This window comes from Lemur catta, chromosome 6 (genome assembly GCF_020740605.2).
Source record: "Lemur catta isolate mLemCat1 chromosome 6, mLemCat1.pri, whole genome shotgun sequence".
In the NCBI taxonomy this organism is placed as follows: Eukaryota; Metazoa; Chordata; class Mammalia; order Primates; family Lemuridae; genus Lemur; species Lemur catta.
The window spans coordinates 12,434,324-12,454,426 of record NC_059133.1 but is presented as its reverse complement, the minus strand read 5'-3'; the positions used below and the strand labels follow the sequence as shown (position 1 = coordinate 12,454,426).

Sequence of the window (20,103 nt, the reverse complement as noted above, 5' to 3'; positions counted from 1 at the left end):
CAGCTCACTATGTGAAAAGCAGCGACTCCCTACAGTCAATTAACAGCTCCACGCAAGAAGCCAGAGACAGGAGCCATCAAAACTAAAGCAGACAACATATTTAAAGTCCTCTGTAGGTTTGGTGTTTTTTCCCATTACTAGAATGATGCTGCTGATGTGGTCCTCTGCTGTGAAAGCTCAGAATAGAGACGAGGAAGTGTTGATCAGGAAAAGACTAATTGAAAATCTCCCACCCAACGTATCTCACCCACCCCAGTGTTCTACACCACCAACACAGTTACATGCAGCATGCACCGTGTAGAAGGATGAGAACAAGATGGCGGGTAAGTGGTTTTTAAACCAGGCTCACAGGCCCAAGGAGGCAGCAGGGTGACAAGGACAGGAGTTAGGAGCTCTCGGCCAGTACCTCTACTCCTCTCCCCACCTACCCTCACTGGCCCTTGAAATACTCTGAGTAGGAGTCATTCCCTCCACCATTAATGAAAAGAAGGAAAGATGCCCAGCATAACCTGCTCCCATGCCAGGAGCCCTCACCTCTGGACTCAAATTCTGCCTTTGCCAAAAAAGGGAAGGAGCCTATTCCTAAAGCTACGTTGAGACAAAGATGGCCCACAATCCTTGCACAATGCTGGGAACTAGGCCCAAAAATCCTGGTAGTTTCCCCAAGGCATGCCTACCCCCCAGTTAAAGACCCGTCATTCTGAATAAACTGGTATTCAGTTAATTACTCAAGACAAGTCCCTTCATTTCATCCCAGAGGGACTTTAAAGCATCCCTCACTAGCACTGGGCAAATGACTCTTCTGAGATGACTCTTCTGGCCTCTGAATTAGAGGACCATATTCACTACTTCCTAGGACTTCTGGAAGGATTAAAAAGGCTAACTGCACGATGAAGGCAAATTCCTTTCTCCTCCACTCCACGCCACCTGCTCACTCCCTCTGCTTCCATGTTCTTCATCTGCACCTATCACTGAGGACAGCTCGTGGCCCATTCTCTCAGCAGACATCTGCTCCGTCCCAGGGACCAGGCACAGAAAGATGAGCAGGATATAACCTCTATCTCCTTGTGCCACTTTTGGTCTAGGGACGATGGTATGTCATCAGTCCCATCACTGGCAACACTTCTGCCTCCCTGAATCACCCTGGGATGGGACACTGCATTAAAATAAACTTACCCCTCAACTCCAGGCCCAACAGACACACAGGCCCACTTCACATCTCAGCCACCTGGCTGGGCTTCGTAAGCAAATGTGGCTTGTATTTGGTAAGCAGATTCTCTGGGGTGGAGAATCAGTGCCTCTCCACCCCACCAAATTCACTGTAACTTCACTAGCGTCCACGTACCTGGAGGATGCAAGTCCTGAGGGGCAAGGGCAGGAGCCCAGCGTACTGGAACAGACTCAGATTAGGACCACAACCTTCAAACAAGGGATGGAATATATTATTAACCGGTCACACTTCCAGATACTGCCTGGACGAGGCATCAGGCTGAGAGTCTTAAATATATTAATTCCTCTAGTTCTTATTACACCACTGTGCTGCAGGTACATTTTCCACATGAGGAAGCAAGAGGGCACAAAGAGATTAAGCAACAAGTCCAGGTCACAGGGCTGGAAAGAGGCAGAGGTATGATGGGCGCCCAGGCAGTAAAGCTCTGTAGCCTGAGGTCCTGGTCAAAAAAAAGTCAAAAGAGGACCATACCTCTGTCGCAGAAACCGCCACCGACCACAGCCACACATATTTAAATCTATCGGGAGAAAAGTCTGTTAAGTCTCTGGACTGAGGATCAGCAGATACAAGCCCTGACTCCGACCTCACCACTGTGGCCTTCAAGCAGGGACTTCGCCTCTTCCAACCTCCATTTCCCATCCAAAAGACGGGTGTCCCAGACAACAGCTCTCATATCCTGGGATCATCTGTAAGGAATCCAGAGAGCAGAGTCTTAAGACGTCACCACTTGAGGTCAGAAGGACTTAGAGTTCAGCTCTGGGCTGGGAGACCGGCTGGTTGGTGACTGTGGGTGGGTAATTCAGATTCTGTCTCTGCTGCCTCATTTGCAAAGGGGGATGACGAAAAATTTGTTGCAAGGACAACAAATGAGGTACCGCACACAAAAGCTGAGTACAGTGTCCTGCATGTATCAAACATCCAGGAAATGACAGATAGTGGTATTATCGTTATTGCTGTTGTTATTATTAGGACCTGAAATTCCACAGAAGGAAATCTTCCCCCCTTTAATACAGGTAGACTTTATAACCTTATTTGGATGGATAATCTGGCTAATACATTTTCCAATTTAAATCCTTGAACAACGAAGTCTGACTCAGAGTTGGGGGGATAGGGCAGGTGGTATAACGGCAGCAGCTGGATCCTGGGCCCCTCACCTGGGGGGGGAAGGGGTCCTCCTGGCCCCGCTCCTTATTATAATTCACCCCTGCCTCTCGTATGCGCCCCCCACCACACTCCTGCTCCCGAGACTCTACAAGTAACCTAAAGGGTCTCTAAAAAATATACCCCCGAGCAAGTCTACATCTGCTGAATGATAATGACAAGGTTCCTATGGCAACACTCCTTTCTAAAGTTTGGGTGGTAGAAGACAGAGAGGGATCATTTAGCACCTGGCTTATGAGTGAAATACCTTGAAATAGCATGTTATTTTTTTCTCTCCACGATTAGAGCAAGGCGTTATACTTCTACAGCACATGAGTGTTTCTAAGGTGTTTTCACATAAGGTAACTACTATGTGAGATACGGAGGAGAGATTATTGACCTTTTATACATATTAAAAATCTAACTGCTGGAGTTGTTAAGAGGTCCTATGTCATAAAACCTGGATAAGATCTTGGGTCTCTTGACTCCAAAACCAGCGCTGTCCTCAAGATCCCCGTGTCTCTGACAGCCCCACCTTCTCCTCTCACCACCCAGCCTGCGAGGCTTTCTCTTCCCTGACTTCCACACCCCCAGGCTCAGAGCCCCCAACCCTTGCATTTTTGTCTTCTATCACACCCATGTTTGTTTCAACAACCACCAAGTGTATGTATGACTTCGCTCTCCAATTAAACTGTGTACACATCTGTTCAATGTCATTCAGCTAATAACAATAACCTGCCCGTTTTTATAGTGATGCCTGTTACAAGGCTTTATGCACCATGAGACAATGCCACAGGCTCCAGTCAGAGGCTGCCAGGAACACACCTGCAGTCAAAGTTGGGCTGATTGGCTCACTGCGGCAAGGGAGATGCTGTACCAGGGAGACCATAGATGTCTCAGGGAGAGGATGTCAGGAGGAGCCCGTCAGACATCAGGACTGCGTTCAGTGATTTAGGGGAGGGTTCAAGGGAGTGTAGTTTGACTCTGGATCAGACACTGTCACAGAGCAGGAATTCTATGACCAAGTATCTTCTTAATTTTTATCTAAGAGGCAAGAGGAACAGGGCAGGGCTAAAGCTGTCACTGGTAAAGAAATAGTCATTTGTGTGAGCTGAGAGCAGGGAATATGCGGTAGTTCTGGTGGATTGCAATGTTCTTGTTTTTATCTGTGCTCAGGGCTGATTACGAAGTGGTCTTGTTTTTGTCCCGTTCTATCACCAATATAGAGTGACCCTGCCCCATGTCAGTATTCGGCGCGAGTATTTATCGTCAGTTAGAGAGCGCCAGGCCTAGCTATCCGAGCTGCCAGCTCTAAGCTGACAGCAGGCGGAAGCTGCTGGTCTGTTTTTTTCTTTTTTCTTTATTTTTCTCAGTAACTTGTTCACTCATTCATAATACCTGTTTGTATCAGACAATTTCAACGGGGTCTGGGTGCAAGATAAAAAAAAAAAAAAAGATCCTATCCCTTAATGAGGTTACATTCCAGCGAAGGTAACATTCGTTTTGTTTATAAAAAACAAACACAATAAATAAAAGACGAAATCGTACAGTCTGTTAGACGGTGATAAGTGCTGTGGAAATAAAGAAAAAGCGGAGGAGAGTACAGGGAATTGGGAGTGCCAGGCAAGGGTGGCAGTGATAAGTGAGGTGGCCAGACAAGTCCTCCACCATGTGAAACTTAAAGTCTTGACAGAAATGAAGAGGGTGGCCGGAACAAAGCCATCCAAGGAGATGCACCACTGTCTCATTTCAGAAACGAGACAGCTAAGGAGTGGAGAGGTCGAGGCACTTGTCCGAGACCATAGGATCTGATCGATGGTAGAACCAGGTAGAAGCCGGGTCTCCAGTTTCCCTGCCACAAGCTTCCTTTTCTAGAAGGAACTGGATATAAGGCCTCTCTGTGCAGGACTGAATCCTGAAACAACTCCAGACACATGGGCGAAAGTGTGAACTCTGAAACCAGAAAGAACTTTCCCACCATACACAGGTTTACAATGTTTGTGTATCCATACCGACCTGCTAAGTGGTAACCTCCCAAGAGGTCTAGCCATTAGCCTCGTTTCACAGAAGAGAACATCAGGCCATGAACATTTAAGTCCCTTATGCAACATCCCATAAACGGTAAAACGCAGAGCTTATTTTCAAACCAGGGCTGCATAAGTTCATAGCTTTAACTGTTATGCAAAACACCACCATACCGGTGTGATGTTTATATGTATTAATAGTATATAAACCCCTAGTAATACCTACTCTACAAAGAGTTGCGGGATGCCTACATATTCCTAGGATAGCAAGGACCTAAAAAAGTACCAGTTCCTTTCCCACGTGTGCTGAGTTGAAAAGAGCTTAGTGCCAAAAGCAAGCCAGGAGGACAGGACGGCGTCTGTTTGCCCTCTGCCGCATTCCTAGAACCTGCCTCAGGGCAGGCCCTGAATAAATATTCACTGGATGGATGGATGGAGAGAAGGATGCACGGTCTTTCTTCTGCTCTTTGTTCTCAACACACTAGGGATCCCCAAGAACACAGTTCAGCTGTGCACAAGAGAAAGCAAGTGTGAAAGTGAAACTGCTCTCAGCAGGTCCCAGCTGAGGCCCTCCTGGGCAGGCCACTGCCGGCCAGATGCCCAGACCGGCCCCACGGGGCAGTCCTTTCAGATGCCAAATAAGACAAGCTGCCTCTCGGGGATTAAGAAGTCTCCCAAGGTACTCTAGAACTGACCCCAAACTCTATTTATATCAAAAACATAAAATAAAATGAGTATCACATTTAAGTACCTAGCATACTGCAAAGTCAGAGTTGATGGATGCAATTATTAATGTGCTTTAAAAATAAAATAAAATACAGGACCTTGTCCTGGGCACAGAAGACAAGCCATGAAGGATGGTTCAGGAAGCTTTGTGAAATATAAAACAAATTCTAAAATAAAAGTGACTATTAATTACTCTAGCAGTTGACGGCAAAAAAAAAAAAAAAAACAATAAAAAAAACTTGTCCTTCCTGGGAGCATCGGTTTCAGTTTCTCAGCTCTGAGGCCCCTTTTTATAGCTGCAGGGTTGACCTTTCCCCATCTGCTCACATCAGCCCTCTCCACCATGAGTCTGATTTTTTAAAAATACAAAGTAAATCCCCCAGTGCTCTAATCAAGCTCCCTTACTCACTTGAAGGGTAACCTTCATAGAAAAGAGGCCACTTGATAAGTTCCAGGAAAGTAAAAATAAAACATAATGGAAAAGATCATCTAATCATCGAGGCTAATTACAAAGGAAGAGTAAATCACTTTTTTCTCCCCAAGTGTCTCTAGTTTATTTAAAAAAAAAATCCAATCTAACAAAGACGTCCAGTGTTACTGGTCTGAATAAGAACAGAAGGAATCTTGGGGGAGCAGTTGCTACTTATAAAACCAAGGAAGTTAGCTTTGGAAATAGTGATTCATAAATTCATTGGTGACATATTTAAATATATACAACACAGCAACTAGATATAAGAGCCTGGGGACGGTGCCGTCTGGGTACCATGTTGAACGCGGCTGTTACGATGCCCTGGTAGGGATACTGCAAAAGCTAAGACTTGGGGCCACAGGACACTCAGCAGAGAGGGGTGCTTTCTAGCCTGGGAGGCTCGGGAAATCTTTCTGGAGAAGGTAATGTTTAAGCTGGGCCTTGAAGGACCGGCGGGGTGGAGTAGGAAACTGAGAGGACCCTAACCGTCTGCCCCCTACCTGCCCATCACAGAAATAATCAGGCCAGAGGCCTGAGAGGACTAAGGGCCAGTCATTCCTCAAGGCTGTGCACCCTGATCCCCTGGGCCCTGGTTTTCAGAACGCACGTGCCAAGCTCCAGTCAAGACGGCAGGAGTCAGAATGTCAGGGGCAGGGCTTGGTCCTCCCTGTGCTTTTGGGAACGGCCCCCAAGGAATCCCTCGGCAGCCCTCCCACCATGAGAACCACAGGTGACCACCATCCTCTTATTTTCCAAAGTGGGACAAATGGGGCTTAGAGAGGGGGTTTCTCGCTTACTCAGCCATTCAGTGAACCGTTATGGAGCACCAACCTCAGGATACAATAGTGAATGAAACAAAAATATCTGCCCTCGTGACACATTTTTGCCCACTGAGTCCTTGCCGTGACACCATGGGGGATGACTGTCATCCCCTCCCTCACCCCCTTTTTTTAGACAAGGAAATTGAAGCACAAAGGGCTAAAAGAACACACATAGTCAGTGATGGAGTTGGGTTCGAGTCTTGGCATTCTGAGACGTGCCGCTTACTGTAGGCCTCCCGGGCACCCAGCCCTGTGCTGCCACCTGGGTGATGAATATGCACAAAAAATGGCCTCTGACCTCAGAAGAGGGGGATGGGGGGGTGGGGGGCAGTGGAAGAGAGCGGCGTGCCAGACTGCCACTGAAAACATTCCAGGATGCTCATGTGCAGAGTCCAACCGGAGTGCTGAATCGCTGCTCCATCTAGACCGGCTCCCAGGTGGCCTCCTCTGGAAATGTCCTCCACCCGGACAGCCACGCAGCCCTCCACGGAAGAGGGCTGGAACCATTCCTACAGAACAAGCTGGGTGGCAGGTCTAAGCAGCCACTTCCTCCTCGGAGCCTCAGTGAGGTCCGAATTAAGAGGCTGAAATGAAGCCTCCAGGTTTCCCCGGCTACTAGGAGTCACAAACAGAGAGATCTACTGGTCACCAGCGAAGGGAACACAGCAGAGAGAAAATCGCACCAGAACTCCGAATTGGAAACCATTCCCAGGTCCCCAGGAAGAAGCCACCACATCTCCTTCGTTGGAAGAACCACAACAGATCCCTAAACTTAGAGGAGGACGGTGCCAGCCCTAAGCTGGGGCTTCTACTTTTAGCTGCGTTAGGCAAGTTACTTCAGCACGATCTCCCAGATGAAAAATGGCAACTGGCAAAGATTTCTGCGAGTATTTAATGCAAAGCTTTGAAAATGCTTCATGTCTTACCTGGCACACGACAGGCGCTCTACAAATGGCTGACGCATCTGAATGTGTTTCCTAATGTAGGTTCTGAAAAACAGACAAGGCCCCTTGAAGGTTAGCTGTCAGATGAGCACATCTGTCATTATCTTTTTTTATCCCCCTTCCCTCAACTTTTGTTTTGCCAAAAGCAAGCAGAAAAAGCTAAAATAACATCTCGAAGTCAAGGTTCATGGGGCAGACAGCACAGTGGCCTGTGGGAGCTCACTTGCCTCTTTTATTCTAAGCTGGAAGCCAAAAGGAATATATTCTCCTCAAGGGCAGGAGAAAATCCATTATGAGCTTTTGATACCTAACTGGTGTGGAAGCCCCAAAAGGCCACAATTCAAAAGATGTGGGCAATAAATATTCCCGGTAGACATTCAACTCTAAGAAATCATGCAGTTAGAAAAAGACACAGCTAAATCGTGTGTTCAACTGCAGTAAGTTTCCTAGGAAAAGCACTAAGGAAATACTTATTGAAATTGTTCTTAGAGTTATTTATAGGTAAATGTTAGCAATTAGTAATTAATGCTCTCCTAGATAAACAAAATGCTTAAATAGAAAATGATGATCGATTGAATCAGACAGCATCTCTGGCATCTCACACAAGAGATCTCACCTTTGACACCATAAAACCCATCACTGCTATCCACTTATCGGACCTGGGCTTGAGAAAAAACGAGCAGCCCCAAGGGAGCTAACCTTGCAAACTCAAACCTGTATCATGATAATAACGTATTGCTATACTTGCTAATTTCGGAGAGGCTCTTAAGATAGTCATTTTTAAAATGTGAAAACAAAGACAGGAGCTTTGGAAGCAGATTCCATAAATAAAGAAAGTACACTTTGGAGAAATAATGGGTACCAACAGGACACAAACCAAAGGGCTTCACTTGACACTGTGGCCTCTGGTGGTATAAACTGGGTCCCCACAAGCACTGGGAGAAGTGCTGTCTGAGCAGGGACTCAGAAAAAGGTGCCTGCTCAGTGGGTCCAAAGCAGTCTCAGGCTTAATAAAGGCCACATTAATGTAAAAATCTTCTCCTAGAGCTAGAGGAACCTTAGACACAAAAAGAAGTCAGAAGTCAACAAAAAGAAGTCAGAAGTTGAGTATCAAATAGAAACCCGGGTTTAAATCCAGCTGTGACCTTGTGCTCGACTGATTAATAAAATCAACAAAATGAGCAAAATGTGGAAGCAACCCATCATGGATGTTTCATCAAGGACATGCCTATCAACAGACGAATGAACAAACACGTGTGCTGGGTGGCGTATGCATACAATAGAATGCTACTCAGCTTTAAAAAGGGAGGAAATGCTGTCATGTGTTATATCACGGATGAACCTTGAGGACGTCATGGTACATGAAACAAGCCAGTCACAAAAGGACAAACATGATTCCACTCACGAGGCACCTAGAGTCATCCAATCCACAGAGAATGCTGGTTGCCAGGGGCCGGGGCAGGAGGGAACAGTTATTGTTTAACGGGTGCAGAATTCCGGTTTTGCAAGATCAAAAGAGTGCTGGAGATCGGCCGCACGACAACGTGAACGCATTAAACACTGCCGGACTGTGCACTGAGACAGTAAATCTTATGTTACATGTATTTTACAATTACAAATGTTTTTTCTTATGTTTTAAATCATTAAAATGATACCTAATGCCAAGGCTTGAAACAAGGCTTAGATAAGGTACCGTGCACCATGTAAACACAGGACCTGGCACATGGTAAGTGCTCAAATAGATGTTTGTTTCTTCCACCGTCTTCATTTTCAAAGGAAGAAATAAAGCTGTGGCCAGAGACGTTAAGTGCCTGGAGGAGTAATTCTAGCAGTCAGGAACTCACCATATCCTGGTTCAAAACCAGTTTCTCTACTAAACAGAAAGCAAGGCCTAAAGAAAGTCAGGCAACCTCTCCAGCAGTTTAGGATGCAGAACTGCACCTCAGAGTGGGCCGTTCTGAGGATGAATGTGTGGCCCACACTTAGGAAAGTGCTTGGTCCACACTAACCGGACCTCAGTGGTTTCACCAGGGCAAAGTGGGGACAAAGCCAACACATCCAGATTACCAGGCCACTGTCCTGACCCTCCTTTGGCCAGGTCACAGCTCCAGCAACAGCCGAAATGATACATCCACCTGCAAGCCGCAGCCTGCACTGGGGACCCTGTGAGGCCCTGCCAGCCCGAGGCCTCTCTGCAGACCTCCTGCACCACTGCCGTGGCCGTGACCCACACGCTCGTACCCACGCACCCTCAGCAAGGGCCCTGGAGTGTGAGGCCTGCACTCCTGGACGCTCTCTCTAGAGAACCTGCATCCTGAACTCTCAGGGCAGACAAGGTTCCAAAGCCTCTTAGGCAGCCTCTGCCTCAGATCCGTCTCCTATTTCCTCCTTTCCTTCCACCCTCCTTATTCCCATCTGTGCATCAAGGAAAAGGTCAGTAAGCACAGCCCCATCTTGGTATTCTCAACAAAGCCGCGCGTTAAAGGCAAACTGACATCTGCAAGGAGATAACAGCTAACTCATTTCTCCCTCTGGTAACCTGGTGGCCGAGTGCAGCCACCACCTGGGCTGAGGATGTCAACCTTCGCTAACGCCTGCTCCACAAAGGGGACCAAGCCCTGCAACTCTGCTGGCTGTTCCCCCACACCTACTGCCCACACACCTACACACACACTCCTTCACCTACATCAACAGCAACAACAGGAGAAATCAGGAACAGCGAACAGCAGCATGTGGTCATAGAACAAGTCAGACCAGGCTTGGATCCGGTGGACAATGACTAACCTTGCTAAGCCTCGGGCTCCTCACCTGCAGAATGGACACAATGACATGCCTGGCTTCTCGATAATGCCGTGAGGATCCTCAGCTGTCAAATCCGAAGACCTCTCCTACCTCATGTTTGGTGCCACGCCCAGATCTGCCCCCCAGCACTTCAATCCAGCCCCACCAGCTCTTGTACCAGCAAATAAACGCTCCAGCTGGGATTATGTAACTCACTTCTGCTAACCACGCTTCGGCCAGAAGGAGCCACGCGGCCGTACCCAGGGGCAGGGAAGGGTAACATTCCTGTGCCCCCAGAACAAGAGGACTGGATTTGGGTGAGAACCAGCAGTTTCTAACGCAGACACAGTCCTCTGTCCTCAAGCGCTCACAGCGAGTGAAGCAGTTGAGCCACAGAAACTCCTGAGAAGAAAACATGGTGGGGAAGGCTGCAGCAGAAGCTCGCACAAAGTGCACGGGAGCAGAGGAAGACTCTGCTCGCTCTGCCTGGGCGCCCGCGGTGCAGGGGTACATGTCATCAGGGAAGGCTTTGCTGGGAGGTGACACCCAAACAACGTCACAAACAGTGCAGAGGAACTTCCCAGGGAAGAGGATTTGCAGTAATCACTGGGCAGTGGCCTCAAGACGGCTCCTGGCCTTGAACGACACTGCAGTCTTGTCTTGTCTTGTCCAGTGCTGGGGTTCCACGACCAGACGGGGAACTCACTCAGAGCGGGTCTACCTGACACAGTGACTGCCAATGCCAAGCACAGTCACCAGGACCACAACAAAGCAGCTTGGTGCCAGCCAGACACCTGGGTCCTGGGAGAGGCAGTGTGGGTTCAGATCCCAGCTCTGTCACATGTCCTCAGGGGCTGGCGTGATGCTGTTTGTGGGCTGGATGCTGTAAACTATAAGCTCTTTTGATGAGAGCTGTGTTTTCACTAACATAACAAATCTATTAGCAAAGAAGGGGCAGCCGGTGGTCAAAATTGTTACCAGGTATAAAAAACAGGCAAAACAACACTGATGATGAATGTTACTATTATACCTATAAACCTACTAGAGAGAACACGTGCTTACCTCGTGCCAGGTTTTACCTGAATAATCTCCTTTCATCCTTATTAATCCTACAAAATATTATCATCCTATTTCACAGATAACCGAGGCACAGAAGTCAACTAGGTTGCCCAGGATCATGGGAATGTGTTCCAGAAAGTGGCTTCACATGAAGCCTCAGCAGGGATTCTCCGTGCCCACCTCTCTGCGCAGCACCGTGGCCAACGGGAACATAGGCGCCAACAGAGTAGGGTTCAAGTCTCAGCTCTGCCTCTCAGTCGCTGTTTGGTCTTGGGTATGCCACCTCCTTAAGCCTCACTTCCTTCTCTTCTAAAGTGGAGATTAACATAGCCTCATCAGGTAATTCAGACAATTAAAATAACATGAGAAAAGCACTTGCCACAGAGAGCTCTCAATCACGCTGGTGACCTTACTTCCTTTGCTGGCAGAGGAGGTCCCAGACCTCGCAGTTCGCCCAGCAGCCTCCTGTCTCGCCACGGGGATTGGAGGCATGGGACAGAGGACAATGCCTGAACAATGTCACCCCCATTTCTGGGAATCCTTCTGAGCTCCAGTGAACTTTACTAGAAATAAAAGGGAGGCAGGAGTGCTTTTATTTTCCAAGGATTGTAAATCATGGTTCCTGAACTTGAAGGCACCAAGAGAAACCTGGGGTTTTAAGGTAGCCAAGTGTTTGGGGCGTGCTCACGTTTAAGTATAGCCTTAATTGAAGGCAGTGTCAATATGCAGCATCCCACATCTGTTAATCTGGCAAAACTAATGCCTCCCAAATATCCAGGTGAACGTGAAGCGTGCGGAGGTGTCATGAGCATACATGAACTTGTCTGGGAGAGGTGCGGGTCCCCTTTCTTCTTGCCCTGCCTGGCAATGGCTCACGCCAGAACCTACCCTGAGGGAGCTTCCCTGAGAGAGGCAGAGAGGAGGAAGCTGGGAGCTATGAAGGCCACGAAGACCCCTCAGATCACTGATGACTGTTAAGTGCCCTCCAGGTTTAAGGGGCTCCGATTACCTGGATAATCCTGGAGTCCCCACCAGTGCCTACAGTTGAGCCGGGTCCCATCCCAGGGAGGACATGGAGGCCCCTATTCTCAGTAGGGTTACAATAAAGATGCAATAAAGTGCTACACTAAGTATAATTAAATACCCCAACGCACAATACAGATCCAAGCGTAAAGACAAGCAGGGAAGTAGAGACACCAGTGCTGGCGTCACTGGGCCAGGTGCTACAAGGACAAGGTGCAGGTGGCCCTGCAGTGCTGAGCATCCACGTCTTCCTCTGCTTGTTTCAAAATTGCATGCTCACGTACACATCTCCAGGCAAGACTGTGAGCTCCTCAGGGGTAGGGATGGTGCCCTGTTCACCAAGCTATCCCCAATACCATGCATAGAATGATGACTTAAATGCTGGATGGGTGGATGGATGAGCGGGTGGATGGACAGGGCTGGTTTTCGAAGCTTGCGTACCTTGTTCCTGAGACAAGACCAGGACAAGGAACGTGGATGTAACTGGCCAATCAAAGCCCACAGAACAAGACTTTTCCCAGAGGCCTGTGGCCACATGTCCCCTGTTCCTACTCCCAGAACAGGAAGCGCAGACAGCCTGCAGTCCTGGGGTTAGACAATTACGGCCTGTATTTTTGTACTGTGCTCCTGACATGGTCTCATCCTCGGGGCTTCTCTCTCTCCCTTTCTCTCCATGCGTCTCTCCAGATCACGTTTAACCCGGTTCTGCCCCTGACGTGGACTCCTGGCCCGGCTTGAGGATGGTTCATGGTTTCCAAACAAGCCACAGGCATTGGGATGAATTTTTATCACAAAGTACTGCTGACCTCTGCTGTGGAACAGAATTCAGTGACCTCTGCTTCCACTCGTATGCAGGTCAGCACTCCTGCTTCCTCTTCCACGTGTAACCCCAAGTCTGACGCGGAACCCACGTTCACCTGTCCTCCACAGGGAGCGTACAGCTGGGAGAGGCGCAATGACACCGCACCCACAAGCTGCAACCACGCGTGCCACCCAGCAACACTACAGATGATTTCAGCTTGACCTTCTCTGCTTCTCACCCTGACCTTGAAATATTCTCACCACCACACTAAGAAGTAGGTTTTGTTTCATTTATTTGTTTTCACGACAGAACATCCTGGTAAGGAATACTGGCATCTTTCTGTTATTTCTCAAAGTGACACTGACACACTTCCACTTCGTGCAAATAAACGTTTTCAACCTAAATGAGTCATTTGGTAGGAACAGTGAGTTCGCAAGCCTGCATACGGGCTGACCCCTTTACCGAGACGTCTGACGGGCAGCGCGGTGTTTGGGGCTGACAAACTTTAAGAACGATGAGACCTTGTTTTTGGTGGAGATACCCATCAGCGAGGAAAACAGGGAGGAAAACAGGGAGACAGTTTAAAGCTGGGGTCATGCAGAGTCCACCCTGGGGGAGAATCCAGCTATACCCATTTCATTCTTGGTGTAGCTGGATTACACCAGTGCTAATTAATTCTTCCTTAATTCTTGGGAGTGAAGGAGGTTACTTAGCCTTTGACCCTTGGTGATTCATTTGTGGTTGGGAGGATCAACTTAAATCATTTACGACATGTAAAGCATTTGAAAAATGCTCAGCATGTAGCAATTTACTATCTAGAGACGGCACATAGGGAGCTGCGCTGCCCAGTATGGTAGTCGCTAGCCACGTGTGGCCACGTATGTAAGCTCAAATTTGTTAAAACGAAATGAAATGAAAAATTCCCTGGCTTAGTTGCACTAGCCACATTTCAAGTGCTCGTGGCTGCTGTATTTGAGAGTGCGGACGCAGAACGTTTCCACTCAGCATGAAGTAATACTGGATGGTGCTGATACACAGGTAAAGAAGTAGCTTGTGTCTGTGTGACCTCGGGCAAGTTATTTAACCCCTCCGTTTCACTTCCTCATCTGTAAAATGGGAAAAATAGTAGCTACATTATTCAGTCATGATGAGCATTATCTGCTATGCAAGTATTTAAAATAATGCTTACGATAACATAAACACCCACTAGATGGTACCCTGAAATGGGGACAGACACCTGCATGGCACAGAACGGATTGTTGGGAGGATATTGTTTTATGGCAAGCACCTCCCATGGGGCCTAACAGAGCAGGCACTCAGTCCATTCACTCTTTTGTTCAACAAGTGCTCACAGAGCACCTACTACATGTCATGCATTCTTCCAGGCAGCAGAGACACAGAAATGAACAAAGGAAAGGCCTTGCCCTCATGGAGCTTACAGTCTCAAGAAAGGGGGCTATTATTGCCTGTGCAAACAGGAACAACAACGTGTCCATTTTTAGCACATCCTAAATATCCTTAACAATGGAAAAGAAATGGCAAACATCAAGCTGCCCACAAAGGAGGTGCCCAGTGAAAGGGCTCTGATGGGTGAATAAACAGATAGCTGAATGAATGAGTGAGTGAGTGAGGGGGCTGGGAGGAGGCCGGGCAACCCACAAGCACTGAAATGGGGTCTGGGTGGATCCAGGGTTAATCACCCTCTGGTGCACGGATGTGGCCAACTCACGGAGCCGTTGCTGGGCGACACTAATAAATGATCATAAAGCAGTCTGCAAACAGTGTTATGTATAAGGGCTTAATCATCTTGACCGGGAATCTTACGACCCAAACGACTGGGTCGGAGATGGCCTGCGCACACATGCCCTCCGGCTTCTATTCTGAGCTCTGCTCTGACTCACCCTGTCAGCTGGGGCAGTTCAATCTGCTCAGGGACCAAACGGCCTTCTGCTGGCCCTGGACAAACAGAGCCACCCAAGAGGGAGGCATCCCACTGCCCAGAAAACTCCTACCCGGTCCTCAGACTCGCCCGCTGGCCTGAGCGACGTGCACTCCAGCGCTGGCTTTATTACACGCCGGGAGGAGCTTTCCCAGGAGGAGGCGAGTGGCACCGTGGCCCTGCACGTGTTTCTATTTCCAAAATCTAAAAGCTCTTTTTGGTAGGTTTGCAGCTCCCTGACACAGCTAAATGTCATGGGATGGGGCCACGTTGAATCACTGGGTGTACTTCTTACCAGCAGGCTGGGCCTCGGCAAGTTATTTCAAGTCCTTCAGTCCCTGTCTCCCCTTTTTGGTTTAGTAAAAATAGTGTTTGCTTCAGAACGTTGTTGGTAGGATTACATGAGATAACTTAAAGTGCCCAAGTGCTGGGCAGGACTGAGCTTACGTCCTGTCTAGTACGCCAAGACGGCTAGACGAGAGGAGGAGATGCGGTTCAAGTCCCAGGTGTGGTCACTATCTAGCACAACCAGCTGGTCTACCTGCGCCTCGCCCACTTCCTCCTCATTCCAAGGAGAGGACCAAACCCAATCAGAGCTGCCCACACTGCAATCTCTTGCAACAACCTTCCCAATTTTCCCACAACCATGGTGCTTTTCATCCTGCTGAAAAGAATATAAAACATATGGAAATTCAGTACAAGAATTCATCCCAGCAACCTCTTCCATCTGCACAAGCCTCAGTTCCAAATGGTGACAGCAGGCCTTGCGCTCATTACCAGTCTACACGTGCATGGGCGTGTGGGAACGCCACCCTGTCATACAGCAAACTACCCTGACCTGCCTCATCCAGAGCAGCAATGCCCGAGAAACAACAGGCTCGGGATGCTACTGTATGTGGTCCATACATGCATGCTAAAACCCAGCCAAGCATGAGTGCAAAGATGCTTATCTTAAACACCAGACTTCAACACACACAGGACTAGATGATATCTGAGGTTCTTCCTGTGTCTGCCATTCTACAATGATTCCTGCTGGAGTTGACCTGGCTGGGAGGACAGCGCTACAATGAGGTGAGTGACGCTCCCCACGTGGTCTAAAATGGTCACTGTCCATCTCTTCTGACACCTACCCCAGTGTGGCCTCCCCTCTTGCCTGTGACCCCACCCTCAGCATGTCCTCACGTGAATCACAGGTGATTTCCATCCCTCACCTGGTGGGTCCCTCCCATCAGACTGTCCACTTTATTATATTCAGTCCTTTAATGTCCCTTTCCAGTAGCTGCCCAGCCCCTGGTTTGGTCAACCAGAAACCTCCCATCATGTCCAACCCCACCCACTGTGCACTTTCTGTCCACTCCATGGCAGGCTCTGCACCAGATGGGACAATGAACAATGGCTGAGACCTTGAAGGGCTCAAAAATAAATGAGGAGACTGCGAGATACACAGATTAACCTCAAAACTAAGTGGGCTGCCCCAGTACTTCACCAAAATCATAAATGATGCCAGGAATTCAGGGCTGATTCCCAAGGCGGGGATGTGGAAGGAAGGGTCATGGACTGGACTCCAAAAACAAGCAGAATTTGGACAGGGAAAGTGAAAGCAGGGAGGTGGGGGACAGCGATACACTGAAAACACAACTTCCTGGTCAACACTCATCACTCTGGCCCCTTCCCCTTGGAGCCAGCCCTTTGGATCCACTTAAAATTTCTACTGTGTCCTCCCTTTGTCTGTGAGTCGGCTACTCCGGGCTGGCTCTGACCCTACCAGCCCTGCTCACCTTCCCCGCTCCGTGGGCCCTGACCCAAAACAGCACTCTCTGAGTTGGCATTAAGTGTGGCAAGGCTAAAATTAGGACTGTTTCCATAGATATCTAGACTTCTCTGTAGCAAATCTGTTCAGCTCCCAAGTGGGGGAAAAAAATATTTTCCATTCTCACTGCAAAGCAGCTCAGGGGGCTGCAGAATTCAAGCCCGCTCACATCTGGACGCACCTCGGAGCCTTCCTAACCCCCCAGGAATGGAAAGAGGAGCCCCCTCCAGTCTGCGCAGGGTCACAGACTGGGGACTACGAAAGCCACTCATCGTCACAGAGTTACAAGGCACCAGGCAGGAGAGCGGGGAGAGCAACCTTAGGACGCACCCCCGTCCCCAGACCCCCAGCACGTGTGTGCCCTCACACCATCCTGGGAAAGGGGCGCCTCAGGGGGGGGGGGGTTCTCCTCTATCCCCATGTCGGGGACGAGGCAATGCAGATCAGGACAACGAAGTAGCTCGCCCCGTCAGATGAGCCACATCATGCAGTTAACAGATGGGAAACTGAGGCTCAAAGATGTTCAGGGAACTGCCCAAGGCCACCCAGCAAAGGGCAGCCACCCTTGTGAGGACAGGGCAGTGACAACAGGCACAGCTAACGTTGTGTGGTTCTAGGTTCTGCGTATGATGCTTCACGTGGATTCTCTCATTTCATCCCAGTGATGGGTTGAACTCTGTCTCCCCATGTTGAAGTCCTGCCCGCCTCAGTGCCTCAGAATGTGACCTTATTTGGAAGTAGGGTCACTGCAGAGGTAATTAAGTTAAGATGAGGTCGCAATGGAGTAGGGTGTGCCCTTAACCCAACATGGCTGGTGTCCTATACGATGACAGCCACGTGAAGAGACACACAGAGAGGGCACCACATGACGACCAAGGGTCTGCACGCCAAGGAGCACCAAAGACTGCCAGCAAACCACCAGACGCCGGGAACAGGCAAGGAGGGACTGCCCTACAGGGTTGAGAGCGAGCACGACCTTGCCAACACGCTTCATTTCAGACTTCTGGCCTCTAGAACTGTGGGACAATAAACTTCTGTTGTTTTGAGCCACCCAGTTTGTGGTATTTTGTCATGGCAGCCCTAGGCAACTATTAATAACGCAATCCTCATCACAAATCTATGAAGACTTAGGTACTGACACAGTTGGGTTTTATACACAAGGACACTGAAGTTTCATTAATAGCAAATAATACCAGTAACACACACCAACATGGCACTAAGTGCTTTACATATAAACACATATAATTCCTGCAACAACCCTAATCCCACAACAACCCCAGGAGGCTGTCTCATATTAAAGGAGAGGAAACTGAGGCATGAAAAGTTAAGTAATTTGCATAAGGTCACACAGCTTATATGTGGTGGAGGCTGGATTCAAACCCAGACGTGGTTCTGTGCTCTTACCCACTACAACTGCCTAAAGCCAAAAGAAGAGTGTCCGATCTGGACTTGGACTCGGGTGGTCTGGTTTCAAAGCCCACATCCTTCGCATCCCGTCCAACTTTGCATTCCACCTGCCAATAGAATGCTCCGTTCTCAGTGGCACCTTAAAACATTTATTTGATGGCACAAATAAATTAAATTAAATGGGCAGTGACTTTCAGATGTCCCATTAGTTCAAATTAAAGGATACTTATGTTCATTTGAAAACCAACCCAGGTCTGTATGGGCAAGAGAAATCAGGAAAGGAAAAACTGTGCTATCTAAAGTACAAAGCAAGCAGAGTGAAATAAAGCTCCTCTCTTACAAAGCTTTTATGTGCTAGGTTATTTCAGTAAACATTTAATGAGCATCTATTATGTGCTAGCACTGTGTCTGGTAAGGGGAATACACAAAACACAGCCCCAGCCTAGGAGATGCGAGAAGTGCTGTTACTGAAGAGGTACCAAAATCTGTCCAGGTAAATAGCAGATGCTTTCAGAGCACCTGACACTGGAACTTCATCCTTAATTTCAAGTTTCCTATTTTAAGGCTAAACACCACCACCACCCACCACCACCCACCCCATGCATCTCTTTCCTCCCTCCTTCTCTTCTTTTTTCTTTCTCTCTGCACCTTTTCCCTGAAACATTAGATTTTTTCACTGCATGAACCACACTGGTGTCCTACAAAACAGTGAGCAACATTCAGTTTTCATGATGCGAATCCACAATGAGGGGAGTAGAGTTAATTGATCACCTTGAGGGTAAAAGAAATGTTTTAAGGTTGGCACCTTTTAGCCCTCAAGTTAATAGGTAACTGGAATGGCTATTAGTGCAGATTCAGCTACACCGTCCCGGCACCAGGAAGTCACGTCTGTTCCTAAATCATCAACTAAAAAGAAAACAGCACCTGCCTCCATCGCTTACACTGTGCAATGGGCATCCCAGCGTCTGCCTCGCAGAGTCTATGTCAGATGGAATGTACCAGACGCGCTCAGAACCTTCCACGGCACAGGCAGACACACAGTAAATGCCATCCATCACTACTACTCGCACAGTCAGGGAAGGTAACACAGTGCCTGGGAAAATAAACAGCACTGTCCTCCTTCATCTTCATCTTCAGCATCATCACCATCACCACCACGACCACCACCACAAGCTGTGGGCAAGCATTTATGCCCTTGCACTTTAGTTTCCACATCTATGAAGCAAGTTCCGTGGAACTTACAGATGGGACATTAGGTGCAGGCACCCTGAGGCCCGGCGCCGGCTCACCCTGGGAGCTGGTCTTACGGAGCACACGGGCAGGAAGAGCTGGGAACAGAGTGGAGCTGGGGCACACTCTGAAGAGACACAGAACTGACCTAGCTGGGAAAACGAATGAACGAACAAGATTTTTACATTAAAATCGGATCCTGTGAACAGAAAACATGCCCACTCACCTCCGCCCAGCTGCCCCCGCAGCCAGGAGGCCCTCCAGGAGGGCGCGGACCTGGCGGAGCCAGGGGAATCTGGCCCCATCAGGGCACACAACCTCGCTCCCCAGCGGCTCGACTTTGTGTTTGGGTTTGTTATTTCTGCACTGCCCACAAAAAGCCCTTGGATCAGGCGTAAGTATTTCTTTTTTTAACCCCTCTGGCATGAGCAGCGCTCGACAAAGGCACGCCGCGATTAGCTCGAGCCGCTCCTGGACTAATGAGACACCGTGGAGTTTATTTGTGTCGTCTGTTCTGAATGGTGTCAAATGGAGCACTGCCCACTCCCAGCTGAAAGCCCGGGAGGCCGGCGTCCCTTGTAGGGCCTTGCTGGGAGGCTGGGACGGAGGAGGAGGGCCCACAGCAGGCCTGGGCCGAGGGTCCTGATGCACAGACCTCTCCAGGGAACCGCCGGGCAGGGGACACCCAGCGTGCTCC

General features: G+C 48.8%; 1 protein-coding gene across 2 annotated transcripts in view; it reads right to left on the bottom strand.

Annotated features, from left to right (window-relative positions):
• The window catches only part of LARGE1 (LARGE xylosyl- and glucuronyltransferase 1), a 446,568-nt gene extending 426,767 nt beyond the window's left edge, over positions 1–19,801 (bottom strand). Inside the window, exons 1-2 of one of the 2 annotated variants that reach the window (XM_045553007.1) lie at positions 19,633–19,801; positions 7,338–7,400 (exon numbers count right to left, since the gene is read on the bottom strand). In XM_045553007.1, coding sequence (XP_045408963.1) covers positions 7,338–7,375 — 38 coding nt within the window. In that variant the 5' untranslated portion in view covers positions 7,376–7,400; positions 19,633–19,801. The remainder of the gene's footprint in view (positions 1–7,337; positions 7,401–19,632) is intronic. The other variant, XM_045553008.1, reaches the window with a different exon arrangement.
• Positions 19,802–20,103: the final 302 nt, after the last annotated feature.